Raw genomic sequence first — 20374 nt, forward strand, 5'->3', positions numbered from 1 at the left:
TTTAAATTTTGCTCTAAATTCTTCAAGTAGCTTTATAATTCGTGCATTTAAAATTGTAAACATATTCCTCTTGTCAATTCTGTTGCAAGAATAGTCCGAGGTTGACTTTTAGAAAGAGTCATGGTTGTTATAAGGAATTTACTTCCATCCACCCTCTTAAAGTATTGCCGTATTCATCTGACACAAGCATGATGGGGAAATGTTGATTCTTTTAGCTGTATTCAAATATATGAATGTTTTGTGTTTTTGATATCAAATGTTTTTTTAAACTTCTGTACCATGATAACTCATATGTTATGTTGATAAAGCGCAAATGTCCTTTTGAAAAGCGTAAATGACCTTTTTTTAAAAGGGCAAATGTCCTAAAACATAGACCGCAAATGTCCATTTAAAAAAGCACAAATGTCCATTAAAAAAAGCACAAATGTCCTATCAAAAAGCATAAATATCATATCAAAAAGCACAAACGTCCAGTGCTGGATAACCAATACATATATGTATATCACACATTTAAAATGGTAGCTATTCACACAAATATCTGTGTTTCCATATGATAGGAATATAATATAATCAAGCATAATGATAATTAATGTCTACCAAATCATGAAACATTTAGTTCTAATTTACTACTTTAAAATTTAAAATCATTATTTCAAATTAAAAATTGATTAGTTTCAGTGCAGTAAATAAAAAAAACATAAACTGACATGAAACATTAAAATTACAACATTAAAGGGAATATATAGTTATTATGACTAACTGATTTTGTTCTTCTCAATTTGTGATATAGCAAGCATTGAAGCTGCTTGAGAATCAAATGTTTTGAAATATTTGTATTGTTTGCGAACAAAATAATTAATAAGTAATGGTAGACTCCTTGAATTTTGAAATAAACAAGAATAACAATTTGATGGTGATCGGTTTTTTGCAACTTAAAATTCCTGCTCGTTATAACTGAAATGAAAACATTATTTACTATAGTGTGAAAAAGCAATCATAATTTTCAGACTTTAATCAGAAATCTTTTTTAATAACATTAACGGTACCAATTTTACTGAAAGTTGTCAAGTGATTTGAAAGTTATACAACAATAATTTTCCCTAGAAAATTTGTACCTTTACAAGAAGTCACTGGTAAAAAAACAAATAAAGAACACCATGGTAAGAAAATGTCTATTCCTGAGTACAGAGATGCAAACATTGAACTTGAGCTTATTGTCATGAAATTAAGTTCATAAAAGGTCAAAAGTGTTTCACCATTTGATTATTTTGCTATATATATTTCGTAAAAATCTGACTTGAAGTATGAATTTTTAAAAAAATGCGTTTTATTATGAAATATATAAAATTTCTTCGTGATGTGATGCACTTTTGACCTCTGACTGTATAATGGTGTGAAGCTCAAATGTTAAATTTGCAGGCAGTGAGTTACAACATCCAGCATTCTCATGCAAAATATACCGTTCTTCTCGCCGAAAGCTAAATGAGAAGGAAACTTTCAAACATAAATATTTCTCATTTCCCTTTTCAATCAAATTGGTCCAGATAATCATGATGTCTGCTGAGGGCATTTTTTGATTTTTTTTTTAAAAGATTCCTCAAAAGGAAAGCGTCAAAGCAAAAACTAAAAAAGCCTTCCACGACACCTTAATTATTTGGACTACCCATCAATCTGATACTTTACTCTATCACTGATTATAAACTACCTAAGTTATTTTAATAATAGAACATGAAGTTCTGTCATATATGGTGTTAACCATTTTCCCTCTATTACGCAACATTATAGCAAAATATATTTAACTAGAGTACTAAAGTTTTATTTTCTTCATTAATATCATGCTCAGCTCTTAATTATTTAATCCCTTGTCCAAAAGAACAGTAACCTTTACATGCGAAGAACACAAGTTACAGGCATGATTATGTAAACACGAGTGATTTTATTTTCATAATTATACATGCTCAGTTTTACTAAATCCCTTATCCAAATTACACCTCTATGCCAGGAACATGAGAATCATTTTTATCAATTAGTAAATAGTTAATAATAGATAGTAATTAGCTGAAGCCAAGCACAAGCATTGGTTAGTATAGGTGAGTGTAGGGTTACTTACCGTGCCATATACAAAAACCGGCTGTCTGAACCTGACCGACGACGAAAACCAAAGCCATGATTCCTGAATATAAAGTAGCCAAACCTTGTTGCAGGGATTCATAAATAAAGCGTGCTAACTAAAACTATTATTAACATGGTATCAATTTCATAGCAGTTAATCCTTGTAATTTATTAATAATTTTAATTAATTAAAAGGTGGTAGAGCTGGTTGCTGTAGTTTGGTAATTATGTGAAATAATTTACCACATTAACCTGACTGAGGCCCCTCATTAATACTACCCTCTGTTATAGATAAAAATAAAAATTTGATTCTACTGGACTGTCGATGGAATTTACAAACCATAAAGCAGGTACCTTTTAGATTGGAAATGTCTCTTTATGCCAGTTCCCCCTTCCTCTGCTGACCTTGAACTTCAAAATTTCTTTAGATACACTTTCTAGCTGGCAACCAATCAAACAAGATATTACATTTAACCCTTAGCTTTAATCAAGATACTTGCATGATTTGTAAACTTGATCCAAAAGTCTACAATGCCAACCTAAGTTTGCAGTTTTGAATTTTAAGATCGAGTTGAGTGACAAACCTCATAGCCATGGTGAAAAATCAAACAAAGTACCATCAATTTACTCTAATTCAAATGTACTAAACTTCAAAACTAAACTAATCTTCAAGCTAGAGATTCTTAACTTATTTACCATATAATTTTGTGATGCTGAACAATCTTTCAATGTACCCTACTTATAATCCAAGCTGCACTCAAAATGTAGAGCAGACGGTATTTGCAAACATGACTTTTGGGTCTGCAACATTAAAACTAAATTTTTTTGCCCTCAAATCTCATCTTAAGTGAACAATCATAAAAAGTGTCAGCCTTGAACTCAAAGGTAGCTTATGTAAACATGAACTGGACAGGGTATGCAAAACTAAAATATAAGAATGACCTTGACCTTAATATTACATTTTCAAAACTTGTTTGCATCACTCCAAATAATTGTGAACAACAAAACAAATTTTAACAAATAATCTGTAAGTGGTTTTTATGATACAGAGCAGACATGAACAACCTAATAACTATATGGATCATGCCAAAGGTCAGAGGTGCTCCAATAAACCATCTCCATTTCAAATCACTTTAATCTGCAACAGCTGATGATGAAGTCATAAAAAACCTCTAATAGTAACCATAAAGATCTGGAATCTGCAGCAATCTCCCCCTTAATAAGACAAGATCCCTATAACTTATATCAGGAGGAAGACTGTGATTTATCGAATTGGAATTGAAGTGCTATTCAGTTAGTTATTTCATGCAAAAACTGGTGGCTAGATGGATGATTTGCATATTATGATCATATGCAAGATAGTAAAACCACAAACTTATTAGTATTCACAGTTAAGGTACAGTTAATTTGAAACTGAATAGGGTTTGACACTGATGCCTTACCACTGGCCTCAAGCTTGTAAATTTCCAACTGGGCTAGGGGAAGATGCTTTAGTATATGCCTCACTGAGACACTGGTAGGTAGTAATTGTCAGTTTTTCTGCTATGTTTTGCAATATCCAAAAATATAGTTGGGTAAACTGTAAAAACATTTCCAGTATAAGTTCATTGTTAATTTTTTTAGGGCAAGCTCTTTGCCAATTGTAGAATTCAAACAGTAAAATGTATGCTATCTTAGTGTCCTTGCCTTTTCCTATGAAAAAATTATCTGCACACTGATATCAAATGACAAAATTAAAAAAATCAAAAATAATAATCAATCAAAATTAAAATAAAACTGCTATGAAATTATTTAATACCACAACATATAAATTACTTCAGGACTGTTTCATTACAACATACATGACACAACAGAATGCACAGAGAACATCTTTTGTGAACATTTGTGTTCATTCATTTTTTAATGCAAGAAATTACAGAACTTATTTCTATTTAATAGTGCCTTCTGTAGGTGTTGTGTATTTTGATATGGAACAGTCCTCTTTAGCAGGTACATATAATTTGGAAACACACATTAAATTACTTGTTATATCTTTTTACCCATCAAAAGTTGAAACAATACTTTACTATTTTGAATCTATCGAAATCTCAATCACTTTCAATTTCAGATGATTTTAAAACAATTCTAATTTGTTTCCATATTATATATCCACAGATTAAATGCATTTTATGGACAATAAGAATCCCAGAAAATAATTACGGACTAATCTTAACCTAATAACTATGCTGTTTCTTGGAAAATTTTCGCTCATTTCTTGATTCAAATAAAATTTCCAATCTATCATTTTGAGCTAATTTAATCTTTTAAAAACAGAACTAGGGACAAAAAAATGGTGAAAATTAAACCTTGCTACCAGGGTAAAAGTCTTAAAGACGACCCTAGAAATTAACTAAATCTAAAGTAAACTCAGCAAAAATAAACCACTTTACAATCTTCCTTAAGAGACCCTAACTAATTAAATTTGAAATTATATTCCAACATAATATAAACTACACCTGAGGCCAAAAATAAAATTTAAATTGTTTGGTGTTGCCTACCTACCGACCTAAAAAGCAGCCTACTCGAAAAAAAATTATGACACAAATCATTTCAAATTTTATTTCAAAGATTTTTTCCTGCTCTAACATTGTTCTTTTTGTCTAAACCATGTAACTTGTGCTGTTGGCCAAAAAAAATAATAAAATCCCTCTCTCCCTACCCAACCCTACAAGGCACAAGTAGGCAACATCAAACAAAGAAAATGTTAAGGGTGGCCTAAGTTAGAGTCAGTAATCAAGCAATCATTTAAGAGTGTAAGAAATTCCCTTTTTGTTACAAGTGAAAGAAACTGAAAAAAGACTAAAAACTTTTACACAAGTGGAAGAAACTCCCTCCACCTTCAGTTGTCCATAAAATGCATTAGAAATACTGATAACTGAGAAAAATAATAATATAATAAAAACATGTATCTAAAATAAATCAAAACAGCTTAAACCTTGAATCTTTGTGCTTTTTGAATAATTGATTTTTTTCATGGTTTAATATAACACTACAATATATGTACCAAATTTAATGTATGGTAAAAATTTGTAATAATGACCATTTAACCATATAATGAATTGTATAAAGAAGGGTGGACATAAGTTGTTCCTCTTTTGAAAATGTGCAGTGTGTATTTAAAAAAAAATCAATCAATTTTCAATAAGTTATATTGAAGTAAAATCTTCACCAAACTTTTGCCTCTGAACATAGTCATTATAAATAATTTCTGAATATTTTTTGGAAAAATTGTATCTATCCAGCACTGATAACAGAGAAAAAATGAAAAGGAATGACCTATGTCCACCAGCTGTATATCATTATATAATGGTGTTTAATTTGGCATTGCATAAAACTTTAAGGGGGCCTCCATGGCTAAGTGGTCTAAGTAGTTCATCTACTGTATCACTAGCCTGTCAACAATGAGGTTATGAGTTTGAACCCTGCATGTGGCAGGTGCGTTTGACTCCAATTTTAATTGACTAGGATTGCTAGTTTTCCTGTCGAAGGTAGTGGTTTCCTCCGGGCACTCTGGCTTCCTCCACCAATGAAAACTGGCTGCCAAGGTTTATAGTCAAGAGTGTTGAACGTGGCTTTAAACACCATCAAACAATCAATCGCTCTGAAAACTTTAACTGCAGATTTTTGTTTTTATTCAATATTGTTATGTAAATGACGGAACATGAACATATTGAAGCCATTGACAAAGGTCAACAGATTCTGCCTTAACTTATTGTCTTCATACACAATGTAAATGTTCTCCTGCTTTTTTTCAAAGGGACACAATTTTAGAAAACACCTCCAAGCTGACAAGTTGAACTTTCAAATCTAATTGTATTCAACAATTTTTAGAATGTCCCAAAATAATCACGTCTTTTTTTCAAATAAAACTCAAGTTATCATTTTAAAAACCATAAATTTGGCTGATTTTTCTTTTTTTTTCAATATAAATTTCATAGAAAAGCTCTGATAATCAAAATCAAACTTTTATAATTATTGTTAATTTCCTTACTGCAATTTATATTCAGTCATACTTCTTCCAAAATGTAACTTAAGGATGATTCTCAAAGTATATTTAAAATATGTCAGTTAGTTTTGAACAGATTGACTTTGGGGTCACTATATGATATTTAGAATTTTCTTCTTATGCAGCATAAAGACGATATTGAGATAGCTTTACTCAAAATGCTTTAACAGATTTAAATACACAAAAAAGCCAAAGTTTATGCAAAAATAACACAAGAAATCAAAAGCTAAATATAAAAATCATTCCAAAAACTAATGCAAAGACAAATTACAAACTCCTTACTCTGCACTGCTAACTACTAAGTAAATACCAAAAAATCAGTGCAGCAGCACTTTATTAATTTTTCTTTATTATTTTTTTTATATTGTAAATTCAGAAATTTTTGTGATAATTGCGACAGGATAAGATTTCGCAAATATAAAAACTCACTTTATAAATATTGGTGGGTTTATTAGTATGGAATATTTTCTGAACTCGCAATAACTAATCTCACATTTTTGTCCATGGTTCAACAATGAAATAATAAATGCATGCAAAAATTTCTAAATCTACAGTCTAAAAATAACCTGTTTATATTAATACAGACAATTTTTTTTTTTTTTTTTATTGCTTTCCTGTCAAGCCTTTTAATATGGGATGTAAATTGTGAAAATAGTTTTCAAAGTATTAATGATTCATTTTTGTAAATGACCAATGCTTTATGACTTAAAATCCTGTGGCAAATATTTCATGCAAATTAATAACCACCTTTATAGACATACGAAATTTGAAAAACACAGGTTGCAACCTCTTTGTGTTTCTCAGTGTCTGTTTGAATTACCATAGCAACTATTAATATTCCTAGCAAGCCAATAGAAAACCACTGGCATTACACCAAATAATCCCATTACTAGCCAGCACCACAACATAACATTTAGCTTTGTACATTAAATTCATTAAAAGAAAACCAAGGGCTACTGAAAATATCAAATCTTACAATTTATCTGTAAAAAAAAAAAAAAAAAAAAAAGAAAAGAAAAAAAAAAAAAAAAAAAAAATTTACAACAGCTGAAAATTAAAGTAATCACAAAGAAACTAACATGTACATGAATTGGCGGAAATTAATGCAAAATACATAGGAAATGTTAATTTATTACAGAAAGTAAATGAATAACATGCTTATGATGACTTTTAAATTAAATGGAGACAAAAGTTACATACTGCAAAGGTTAAGAATGATTTAAAATGCAATATATGTATATTAAAAAAACACATGTCTACTAAGTATACCACTACCATCAAAAGCTATTGTTTCAGAGGAAGAACTATTCTATACTAGAATGAATGCTAATAATGATGTTATGCAGAAGTAAAGAAAGTTAAGACGATATTCAATATGCATCTCTGGTTCTAATTCAGGAATAAACAGAATAAATGTTATTTGAAAATAAAGGTTTAAAAAATTTAATAAAATTATAAATTTATCAATATACTACCTAAATAATAAAACTCTAAAGACAGGAACTCCGGTATGTCTAGGTTTGGCAAGTGACCAGTTTTTCTGAGATTTTAGTGTGTTTAAATTAGTAATAAGTGAATAAGGAAAAGGATCGGCAGGGATTGCAAATTGTGTATTCATCGACCATTATCATTTCCTTTGACAGGGAATCATTAAATAAATGAGAAGCATGGGAAGTAATCCAAAAGTATGGGAGATAATCCACAAGAAACTTTTACAACTACAACAGGAGTCATTTAATAGAAACATATCACAGGAGTTATCAATAGGCTGAATACATATTGACATTAATATTGTTATCGAAACAAATATTATTCGTAGAAAAACAGTAAAAAAAAAAATCGGATAAAATTTGGATCTACATAAAATCGGGTAAAAAGTAGTTATGATGATATTTTCTACTTTCCGTTCATTTAGTCTATTTCAATGAATTGTGGGAGAAAACATAAACTTTGTGATTAGGAGATAACTTTTGGGGGTATGGCCAGGATTTTGTAATTTCAAATGCCGCCATTGATTACTATATAGTGTCATTCGATTTTCACTTTAGTCAATTATAATTGAGACTTAGGGATAGAATCATGTACAAGTCCCAGATTATAATAGTTTTAAAGGAATCTTTTTTCCATGTTTTTTATATAACATGTAATGTTGTCTTTTGGGCCCTTAAATTTTTAAAGAGATTTAAGGTACAAAAAGTACCAATTAAAATAAGTACACTTTTGAAAATTAATACTTTTACAGTAATTCTCATCTGCATGTGCAAAACTATTTCAAGCATTTTCTTTTGGATACAAATACTAATTAACAGTGTAACCGTAAACCATTACATAATTTCGTATCTTTGCATGCTGTGTACAAAGTGAAAAAAAAACATAAAGCCAAATTTAGATATATATATTCCAAAATGTTGCACATGTGCAGAGGGCTATGCAGTGACAAAATACATACTACCGGTAATACCTTTTACGAACCAAACCTAGACATTATAAGCATGGGGAACTTTCACACAGTACTAAACCTACCTGTCGAGATCTGCATCAGTTATATTTAACAAACCAGAGTGGAGGCTACGAGAACGATGATATTTAGGTTCCGTACTAAAAAATAATTAATTTATATACATTACTGTAGACAGAACGGGGAATATTTATATAATTTAGAATTTTGGTAAAGAATATAAAAGCAGTTGAAGACAAAAGAAAACAAGATCTAGCAATAAGTCAGTAAATATTTTTACATCAATTATGAGAGAGAAGAGTTTAGGCAGTATCCAGGCATTTAGATTTAGAAGTAAAGATTGCATGCCAGGTTATCAAAATATGACAATCTTAAGCAGTATAAAACTTCCTATCTCTAACTTCAACTAACTATCTGTTTTTTATTAATACACATGTAGCCTTAAATTTCGTGTCTTTTGATAAAATCTAATATATAAATAAAAACGCAACATTTAGGTAAACATTGAAATTTGCATCTTTTTATTGTTAAAAATGGAATGAAACTCTACTACATTTAATCATGCCTGATGTCTAGAACTATTTACAACACTAAAAGTATTCTTACTAGTTATGAACTCATGCACTTTTTATTCTTTTCAAACTGTTTTGGATCGAAAAAATTCGTAAGGGTTCCACGGAACCCAGTGTCTCGCCTACTTTTGCTGTTAATCGCAGGCTCAACAAAAATGAGCAAAAAAATTAATAAAAATATTCCTCTCTATACTATATTTTCATTGTAAGTAGCTTCTGTCCAAGTTTGGTAAAAATCCAGGATAGTTTATGAATTTAATAAATGTTTTAAAAACTTAAACTGCAGACTGTATGTAATGTTAACTGGAAGAAAAACTAAGTCCATTTATAAGTAAAATACGGAAAAAATAGAACAAAATTTTAACAAAATTTCCTTCTAGATACTAGCTTTTAATAATAAATAAGCTTCTGTCCAAGTTTGGTACAAATCCAGGATAGTTTAAAAAAGTTGTTAAAATTTTTAAAACTTTAACCAGAGTGAATGTAAATGTTAACTGGCAGAAAAACTAAGTCCATTTAAAAGTAAAATTCAGAAAAAATGGAATTTTTTTTTTACAAAATTTACTTCTGGATACTATCTTATGATCATAAACAAGCTTCTTCCCAAATTTGGTAGAAATCCAGGATAGTTTAAGAAAGTTATTAAAATTTCAAAAACTTTAACCACAGAGTGAATGTAATGTTTCTTGGCAGAAAAACTAAGTCCATTTATAAGTAAAATACACAAAAAATAGAATTTTTTTTTACAAAATTTACTTTTGAATATTATCTTATGATCATAAACAAGCTTCTATCCAAGTTTGTTAGAAATCCAGGATAGTTTAAGAAAGTTATTAAAATTTCAAAAACTTTAACCACAGAGTGAATATTTGTGGACGCCGCCGACAATGGAATGTAGGATCACTATGTCTCGCTTTTTCAACAAAAGTCGAAGGCTCGACAAAAAAAACAACTAAAACAGCAAAGAAGCCAATGAAAAATCAAATAAATTTGTATTAGCTGCAACTAAATTCAAACAGACACTTTTCTATGAACACATAAAGAACAAATAAATAAATTGTTAGCATGTGATATATGTGTTGTGTACCTTGTAGGTGATTCACTGAAATTACACATAAGAAGACACATTGATTAAACTGTAGATACTAAAAATGTATAATGAATAATTTAAAAGGGCATTTAAATATTTGGACTATTTGGAGACTTTTGAAGGACATTTGAAAAAACAATCTTTGGGACTAAATATAAATATATTACTTTTCAATTACCATGATTACTATATTTTTCTTAAAATGTTTCCAAATTTTTTAACATGTTTCCTACTTTAGCACATGTTACTCTAGTATTGAATATAAAGAAAGAACAGAATTCCAAACTGAAAACAATATTTTAAAGAAATATATGAAAACCTTATAGCTAATCAAATGAAAACAGGTTTGGCAAATCTTAGCTAAATAAAATATAAAAATAATCTGAATTCAGCCATTCCACCTCAAAAATAACGATTACCTAGCTTGGAGTAGGCCTTGTAGAAATCTGTAAAGATTTCAAAAATTAAAATATATTGAATAATATGCATATAGGATACCAGTCCTTCTGATAAGAAGATCAAATGGACTTTTAACAATAATTGGTCTTTGAAAAAAAAATGATTAATCAAAATTCCAATATAAATGCAATTGTAAACAAAACAAGGCCATTCTGCACATTTGGGATTTTCTACACTGCACACTAATCCAATAAACATTCATCTCATCAAAAATGTTAAAACAATGAGATGCGACAGAGAATTAATTCCATACCTTTCATCTTCGAGGAATTCTGGATTATTATCCGTGTCATCTAAATTCTCCATACTGCATGACATTTGTATTCCATTCTTAGCATCTCTACTGTAAATACACAAATACACATACAGGAAATAAAACATGTTCAAGTATTTGTTTATGTGCCAAGAAAAAAAAAAATTAAAACTTTAAATCAACATAATATCAACATCTGTCTATTTATCAAGTTCAATTATGATAAGAAAAGACAATTACTAAACTATAACATATATTTTCAATTAATGATGCTAATTAGAATTAATGTGTAAATTTTGGCCAGAATCAATTTGCGACAATTATAGTTTTGAAAAAGGCATCAATTGTGCCACTCTCTAATTTTTCTTATGGTATTTATTGCGCCAAAAAATGATATCAAATTGCGTCACATTTACCTGTTTATTTTTTTACCTATATTATACATGTAACATGTACTATAATTAACCTATTGACTTTAGATTAAACTGAACACTCATCAAAACTAAGAAAACTCACCAATAAATAAATTTATAGATGAATCTTGTACAGTTAGTTGTTTTGAGTAGGGAATTAGACATGAAACTAATACTCAAAAAATTGAAAGGCAGATTTTTGTGAACAGCATGCAAATGAAAAGCAACTGATATGTTATTATGTTATCTGAGCGACATTCGAAAATTATCAAATCAGAGCTCTTCAAAATCGATGAAGAAAATTTAGAAAAGAAAGATTTGAAATATGTTTGTCAATCCATATACAGAGAAAGAAGGATACAGCAACAAGGTCAGACAAAAAATGGAGCAGAATTTCACAGAATGCTTGATATTGGCAATGTAACAAACAAAGATGATGACTTGACTTTGTTTTGTGTAATGATTCAGAAAGCGGGATAATTTTATTTGGATGCAAGGCCAATCTGAAATTTCTTTGTAGTTTTTTTTGAATTTTTTGCTAATGGTACTGAAAAATGTTGTCCAAAATATTTCAAACAACTCTATAACTATACATGGCTTTAAGAATCACCATTATATTCCATGAGTATTTTGTCTTTGTCTGTTTCCAAGAAAATGTTTTCTTTACTTGATAAAAGCTGCAAGAAATTTAATCTGCCAGTCCCAAGCCAACATAAAGTAGGAGGGAAGTCAATCATTAAGTAGATAAATACATGTAAAAATAAATGGTGCAATTGTATGATTATTTTATTGGCACAAATGTCACCTATAGTTTTCAAAATGAAGGAGTGTGGAAGTAGCATTGGCACAAATGATTTCATTTTTAGCACAAATAGGTTTTGGCCTAAATTTTCATCCATTCTGTCAAAAAAATTAACAGTAGGAAGACTTTATTTTTGAACTTCAGAATACAAGTAATTTTTTCAATGAATAGTAAGACATCCATTGAAGGTTGTGTTTTTGACAGTTTGCTTTAAAAAAAAAATCCTGACACAAAATCATTGTATTCACTAAATAGTTTAACACTGAAACTAGTAACATACCCCCAGAACTTTGGTGATAATAAAAACCAGCCATGAAGAAGATGATTTACTCAGTTTTTCAATAATGACAAGACAAAATTCACACTACTGTAGATTCAATTATTTCCGTGTGTACCAATTTTCATGGATTGAGGAAAACTTATTTTTATAGTGGATATATATAGATTCCACCACTGCAACAAGTGTGTTTCGATATTTCTCCACTCGAGACAGTTAAATTTTAATATTTAAAGCGCGAGGCTTGCCGAGCTTTTTAAATAATTAAAATTTAACTGCTGAGAGTGGAGAAATATCGTAATACACGAGTTATAGTGGTACAATCTGTTTCTCTAATGATTTTTATCCTTCCTTTTCAAAGATTTGCAGAAAGTTGTGTTCTTTATATGTGACATCATCAGGCATGGTCCCCTTTTTTCGTGACGTCACAATAGGAAATTCAGAAGAAACCAAGAAAATTTGACTTCATAATTAAATTTTTACCAATCATTTGCCGAGGACAGATATTTCACTAGTGAGGAGAAATATTTTTCTCACACCGATCAAGAAATGTGAAAATAGCACAAAAATTAGAGAAAGTTAATTTCATGGTTTTGCCAAAGTCTGCATACACATCCTATAGAGAATGTATAATTCTTAGAACATTTTGAATTTGTGGTTTACCTATACCCATGAAATCCACGAAAATTGATATTCCATGAATAAAAAAAGAATCCACGAAAATTGATATTCCATGAATAAAAATGAATACACGAAAATTGATATTCCATGAATAAAAATGAATCCACAGTATTTGAAATTTTAGTAAAAATAAATAGTGCACAGGCTAAAATATCTCACCAGTTTTTAAGACTACAACAAAAGACTTAGAGATAAAGTTCATGTATCAATAAACAATGAAATAGTTGTACTACAAATGTATTACCATTGTAATTAGAAAACTGAATGTTAAACATTTAACACTGGAAAGTAGTCAAGGTTTCATGACTTCTGAAAGACAGATACATCCTTCAATGATTCTATAGACCAATAAAGTTACCCTAATACACACAGTTATTGAAAATCTGACCTGTGAATGAAACTTAACATTGAACTTTTTATTTATTTTTTACGTATTCATTAAAGAGGTCAAGGACAAGCGTAAGAAGACATGTTGCTGAAGCCCGCCTCCGGGTGCAGGATTTTCTCACTGTGTTGAAGACCCATTAGTGGCCTTGGGCTGTCTTCTGCTCTTTGGTCGTGTTGTTGTCTCTTTGACACATTCCCCATTTCCATTCTCAATTTTATGTTGCATACAATAGGAGGTAAAACCTAAAACCTATAAAATTATTTAAACTGGTCACAATTTTCTAGCCTTTCTATGAGTTTTTAATTATCATCCTGCTAAATTAACCTAAAAATATTTATTGAAAAAATAATCATAAATTTGTTCATCTCACTAATAACAACTAAGGTTTCAGTCAAGTTTTTGAATTTACTGTTCTGATTTTTGTGGTAATGCTTACAAAATCATATTACATATAGCACAATTTCTAACATAATATTATTCCATTATCAAAGAACTGAAATAATACCAAAACTTAAAACAGCTTTTTTTCAAATTTAAGAAAAAAACACTATTTGTCTTTGGTACATTTTCAAAGTTTTCTATACATCCCCTTTTTGTCATTGGTACATGTTACTCCTTCTTTTTTTAAAGTGTTCAAAATATTACCTTTTTTTCCTTGGTACATGCAATTCTAACTTTGGCTTTTGTTTCTTCTTTTCTGCTGCTGGCACTAAAATTTTAAAGTTGTTAAAACTAATCACAGCAATCAAAATTTAAGAATCTTGAAAACCTGGCACAACGTAAAAACTATAAATGTAAATTGTGTCTTATATTTGGCAATTTGAATATTACCCTAAGAGCAGAATTATGGGTGAAATGAGTTAACTGATAACCAGTAAATCATAGAATCCTCAAAACTACCTAGGGTAGAAATTTGAAACTTGAATCATTAGTCACATCACAGATGCAACATTGACCAATGGTATAAAATTTGTATGCTATCAATCTATGTGGACGGTCAGTTGTAGATGCAATGGTGCCAAAATATCCATAGCTACCATTTCCAATCATCTTATGCTGAGACTTAAGTTATCAATAAATTTACACTTCTTTCCCAAGCCATCCCTCTAAACTCTACTACTATGTAATATAAACTTACTTGATATACTTCTTAAATACTCCACATCACTCACTCGTTTCTTCTTCTTCCTGGGACTCAATGTTCTACAAATGTAGAAGGTATAATTAAGTAACATCCGGACAACCAAGCAGAAAATTTTAAATGCCATAAAAATAATTATTTTTCATATTCAGTTTAAGATACAAGTGTAAAAATACCATTTGATTTTCCATTAAGGCCCTATTTATCAAAAGATATAAATTTTATAAAAGTGCAGCAATATGGCCACTTGGAGTATTTCTTTTTCCTTGATCAAAATTTTCATGTAATATGTAATTTTGTACTTCTAGGGTGGTGAAATAATTCCATCTCACATGAAAGGTGAAAGACAATATTGACTTGAAACTATTACTAAACAAACTTTAAGGAAGCTCTGTCAAGAAGAGCAGGAAAACAGATAACTTGATGGGTCAGTGTAGATGAAAATTAAATGCCGATATAATTCAATGGCAAAACTATAACTTTATGAAACTCTTTACATCCAGGAACTGCACTGGTCTCCAAATAGTTGTCTCCTCAAGTCTGTACCAAGCCAGGAGCCTGTAATCTAGTGGTTGTCATCGGTTCATGTCTACCATAGTGTAGAAAATCAGGTTGTTAGTTTCTCTTTTGAATTGTTTCCCATTTTTTTAACCCCATGCCTTATATATATTACTATACGGTATGTTTTTCCCTCATTGTTGAAGGCCATACAGTCCCCTATAGTTGTTTACATCCTCTTCTTTGGTCTCTGGTGGATAGTTGTCTCAATGGCAAACATACAACATCTGCACAATTGACCAATAAATAACTTACTCTACAATAAATGGATGTTTAAGTAATTCTGTTGCAGTATCTCTTTGTGCAGGTTCTGGCTGGAAACACCTGTAATGTACAAATAATCATATCTTATGAAACTTTAAATCAAACAATTATTGCAACATTTTTATTAAAACGACAAAATGACAGGATGCAGAGTTCACGAAAATGGTCGGTCCTGTCGGTCAAAATGAGGTTCGGACCAGTATTTTGAAGGCTAGTGCCGGTCCCAATGACCGATGTAAAAACGGCCGTTGTAGTGCATACTTCGGCACTTTTTTTACATCGGTTATTAGATGTACCGCAACTGTTTCAAATAAGTGTTTACATCGGTTATCAGATGTATCCACTGCCAATTTCCGGTACTGGTTTACGGATTTATTATAAACAAACCAAAGCGGCGATCTACACGTGGCCTACTTAATTTGTCCATAGAGCCATCCCTGGCAAACAATCGCCGATTGAACCCTACAATGGAGCAAACAAATACTGTAACAGCCGAGAAAGTGATTCAGATGATGAAATGGATAGTGAAGATGACTTTAAATAAGAACAATCAGAAGACCTGAACTGGTCTTTCATTGTTAATTTGCCTGTGGGTGCGAAGAATAAAACTAATATTAATAAAGTTATTTTACGATAAAATATGTTATTAATTTTTTTTCAGGATAAAATTGAGAGATTTTGTAGGACTGGCTAAAATTTTGTAGGACTGACAAATAATCATGCTTTGTCGGTCCCATGACCGACGGGTCAAAATAAGTTTTCGCGAACTCTGAGGATGAGATACATCTGATCTTGTTTTGTGTTTTTCCATTCCCTGTTTTAAAGAATCTCATTGTTTACTACTTCTCCATAACCTTAGAACAGTAAATGTTAATTCCACCAAACTCAACCTGTATTCATTGTTAATGAAATGGAGATATTTCAAGAGATATCGTAAGTGGTAGAGAGGCATGTTCAAGAAGTAGTAAAACTATTGTCCAGAAAGTAAGATATATAAGAGAGTGAAAAATAAACAAATAGACAGACACACAGATGGCCATGTAGATCACTTGATACACTAAAATCTTTTTATCAGTTTAAAATGCAAATTCCATGAAAAATTTTTAAATTTTAAATCATAAATTTTTTTTCTACATCTAAATATAAGTGGGGTGGTCTATATTATCAATTTATCATGTCCCCTCCACCTATAATGTAGAGACACTCAGTAACATATAAATGATGTGATACAATACCTGAGAAGAAAATCTTTGGCATTGACCGACATTGTTTCTGGAATTTCTGGATGCATTTTATAAAATCCTACTTTAAACATAGCTGCCTCTGGGCTTTCAAGCTAAAATCCACAAATGAAACTTGATATAAAATAAATTTATAGTAACATTTAGAAGAAAAGAAATCTCTTAAATCAAAATCATATGCAATCACAGCTATAAACATACAGTAAACAAACTTGTCACATTTTTTGAATGTCTGCATAAATGATGCTATAATAGTGTTTTTCAAAGTTCATATAAACTTTTAGAGTTCTTAAACAAATACAAGAAAAGCAATTAACTGTAAACTTCATCCCATATATAAAAAGTAAAATAAAATAAATTTTACTATTCATTTAATTGTACACTTTTTCAAATTGGCAAAACTGATTTCATTTGATGGTATATGAAAGATAATTCTTGTGTTAATCAAATGCCAACAATGACATACCTCAATAAATGGAATTTTACCCGTTGCCATCTCAATTACTGTACAGCCAAGAGACCAGATATCAGCCTATAACGAATAATCACATTATATTATTTTCATTATTTCATACGCGTGACATAATGCAAAATCAGTCAGTGCAATGATGTTCAAAAGTTCATGATGAAAAAAGATATTCAAAATTGATTCAATATATCATAATTCCTTATATTTTTATAAGAGGAAACAACCATATCTCTTGGTTTTTGTGTCATTATGTTGGTGTCTCATTGATGTATACCTCACATCTCTTTTTATTCATACTTTTAAGGAAAATATACAGTCAAATATAACATATTCTCCTATAGAAAAAAAATGAAGTGGCATGAACATCATTAAGACAGCAGTCTTCAAAATAAAATTTTCCAGCCTGAGGTTAATTCATTGAAAATTTTGAATAGATTCTTTTGGCCTGTAGTAAAAATTCTTACAGGTCTGATAGAAATATTACAATCCTGGGCTAGTGGGCCTGTTGCTAAGTCTGAAGACAAGAAAGTCAAGCTCTGTATAGCCCATAGTCCAGACAACTTGCGAATAGATTCAATAGACCACAAAGATCAGCAATCAACACCAAATTCTTTAAAAGATTTTCACATTAAGATATAAACATATGTTTAACCCTGCCACCACAAGTCCCTGTGACAAGTCGGGAGCCAGTAATTTAGGGGTTCTTGTGTGTTGCCATCTGTTATATTTGATGAGGGGCGTAAAGGGGGGGGGTATCTGCACGGAAGAACACGAAATAAAATTGCCATTTCAGATGAACGAAAAATTAAAAATTTCTTGCACGTTGATCTTTTTACCGATTTCACGAAACACAGTGAATAACGAACCTTTTTCACAGCTGCACGTGAAACAAAAATGGCAAAAAACGTTGCACGAAAATAACCCTTTACCACCCTCTTTGATTTTCTGTTATTGTTTTGTTATAATTCAGGCCGTATTTTTTCTTTTGAATTGTTTTGACATATTGTCATGTCAGAACCTTTCTGAAATGTTGATAATACATAGAACAACTAACAGTATCAAATAATAATTAATATTTCTTAAATGAATAAATACATACTGAAGGACCATATCCTCTAGCACCTTTATCTATAACTTCAGGGGCCATATATTGTATTGTTCCTGTAAAAAATACAACATTTTCATGATTTTGTCAACAGAGGGCCATGTTCTTTATGGTTTATTTGAGGGCTGTTCCATTTAAACAGATAATGATTTTTAAGACAGTTTATAAACTACTAGCATTAAATGCAAATATCTTGCAATGCTTAAAGCTATAAGAAATTCTATTTCTTTCAATGTTGCACGACTTTTCTTTTGGATAAAAGTAATCTATAAATCACTTATAAAAGTTAGAACTGATACCAATGCTAAAAAGTTGAAATCAGAGATTAAACAATTTATTAGAAAAAAAAAAAATTGTTGTTGAATTCACATTTTTTTTACTGAAATGGAATAGAGTTCAAATTTAGTTATCAGAAATGATGATTTTCAATCTTACCTGCAAATGTATCAGCACATGGATTAATACCAGATAAACGTTTCGAGGTTCCAAAGTCAGAGATCTTTAGTACACCACTGTATGTATTGACCAGCACATTATCTCCCTTGATGTCTCGATGGACAATTTTATTATCGTGCTAAAAAAAGACCAAATATGAAACATACAAGTTTAAATATGGAAATCACAATTTTAAAAAAGCTGCTAGGTGATTTTTAATGAGTAAGTAGGTGTTAAAATTATACAGCATCTGAGCATCAACTTTACCTGTTATAAATTTTGGCCTTTTGGTCAATTAAGGCAAGCACCAGAAATCCACGGCTAAAGATTTTTTTCCAAAACATCTGAAATTGATATCCTATTTTGTTGTGTTTGACAGCACCTCTTTAGAAGTGTGCATCCTTAATTACACGTACAATGTAGAAATATGTTTCGCTCTTTTCTCAAGGTTGTACAATGACCTGCGATTGTTTACATCTTTGGTCTTTAATGGTGTAGTTGTCTAATTGGCAACCAAACCACATCACCTTACTTAACAAAGATTAGAAATTTTATTTCTGTAAAAAAACATGTTTCTAATATCATTTGTTACATTAAATGGAAATTAACTTGGTCTAGATGAAATACTGTTGATTAATTTTTGTGGGAACCAATTTTCCTGGTATTTTCATGAATAATTTGATTTTGTGGTTTTGCAAAAGTTTGTATACAAGACTATAGACAATTTATACTTTGTTGAACATTCAAATGTGTGGTTTCCCTATCAGTGTTTTCCATTCAGCATTTAAGCCGGGTGTGCCGACCACGTTTCCATTTTAGGAGGTGGTCTGCTTTTTTTTTAAATTCCGGATTTTTTTTCGGTTCCGCACCGTAAAAATTTAAATACTAATCGCGCCTCGCATTTGTTTTCATTGACAAAAATGGCTGATCGTCAAATTTCAATGTTTTCTTTTTATTAATCAGGGGAAGAGAAAGGCAGGTGACGATGGTGAAAAGGAAAATTCTATGCCAAATAAGTCAACTAAAACGGATAGTTGTATTGAAATTGTTGAAATTGAATAAAAAGTATCAAACAACGGAAAAGGCACGCAAACGATCGCGAAGATGAACATGTTGGGAACAATCCCCCAAATGAGGGATATCCCTTAAATGAGGGACTGTCTCTCTGGCAAGAGGTCATGTCAATACTGTTGAAGAAAAGAAAAGAGAAAAACTTAGATTTTTTAACTTAAAAGGGGGAAAATCGTTATATTTGGAACAACTTTTTTAAAAGAGGGTCCATTTATTTTTAATGATAAAGCAGATATAAGTCCAGGAATATTACAAATTTCTTGGACATGTTTTGATTATATAATACCAAATAGATGTATAGTTCTTTGTGAAAAGTTTCTGTAAATAAAATAAATATGAGTTCATTTCGTGAAATGTACCCCTCATAAAAGGGGTAGTCATTACATTGAGAGTTAAACTACCCCTCATTTGAGGGGTTGTTACCAAGCTGATAAATATGAATAGGACTTTAAATGGCTAATCGGCACAGAAGGAGGATATTTCTGTTCTGTGTGCCAAAAATACAACACTAAAGCGAGGAACAGGACAGAAACTTGGATC

General features: G+C 30.5%; 1 protein-coding gene across 7 annotated transcripts in view; it reads right to left on the reverse strand.

Moving 5' to 3' along the window:
* Window positions 1-20374, reverse strand: part of LOC127724177 (mitogen-activated protein kinase kinase kinase 15-like) — a 104975-nt gene that overhangs the window by 35318 nt on the left and 49283 nt on the right. For 3 of the 7 annotated variants that reach the window (XM_052231070.1, XM_052231067.1, XM_052231073.1), the window contains 10 exons: window positions 18764-18902; window positions 18323-18384; window positions 17221-17286; window positions 16749-16849; window positions 15505-15573; window positions 14689-14753; window positions 14196-14259; window positions 10990-11079; window positions 10275-10289; window positions 2111-2173 (listed from right to left, as the gene is read on the reverse strand). In XM_052231070.1, coding sequence (XP_052087030.1) covers window positions 2111-2173; window positions 10275-10289; window positions 10990-11079; window positions 14196-14259; window positions 14689-14753; window positions 15505-15573; window positions 16749-16849; window positions 17221-17286; window positions 18323-18384; window positions 18764-18902 — 734 coding nt within the window. Of the gene's footprint in view, window positions 1-2110; window positions 2174-8680; window positions 8756-10274; window positions 10290-10989; window positions 11080-14195; window positions 14260-14688; window positions 14754-15504; window positions 15574-16748; window positions 16850-17220; window positions 17287-18322; window positions 18385-18763; window positions 18903-20374 lie in introns of all 7 variants that reach the window. The other 4 variants (XM_052231072.1, XM_052231069.1, XM_052231071.1 and 1 more) reach the window with 2 other exon arrangements.

The sequence above is a fragment of the Mytilus californianus genome, unplaced genomic scaffold (assembly GCF_021869535.1).
Source record: "Mytilus californianus isolate M0D057914Y unplaced genomic scaffold, xbMytCali1.0.p SCAF_14, whole genome shotgun sequence".
NCBI lineage: Eukaryota > Metazoa > Mollusca > Bivalvia > Mytilida > Mytilidae > Mytilus > Mytilus californianus.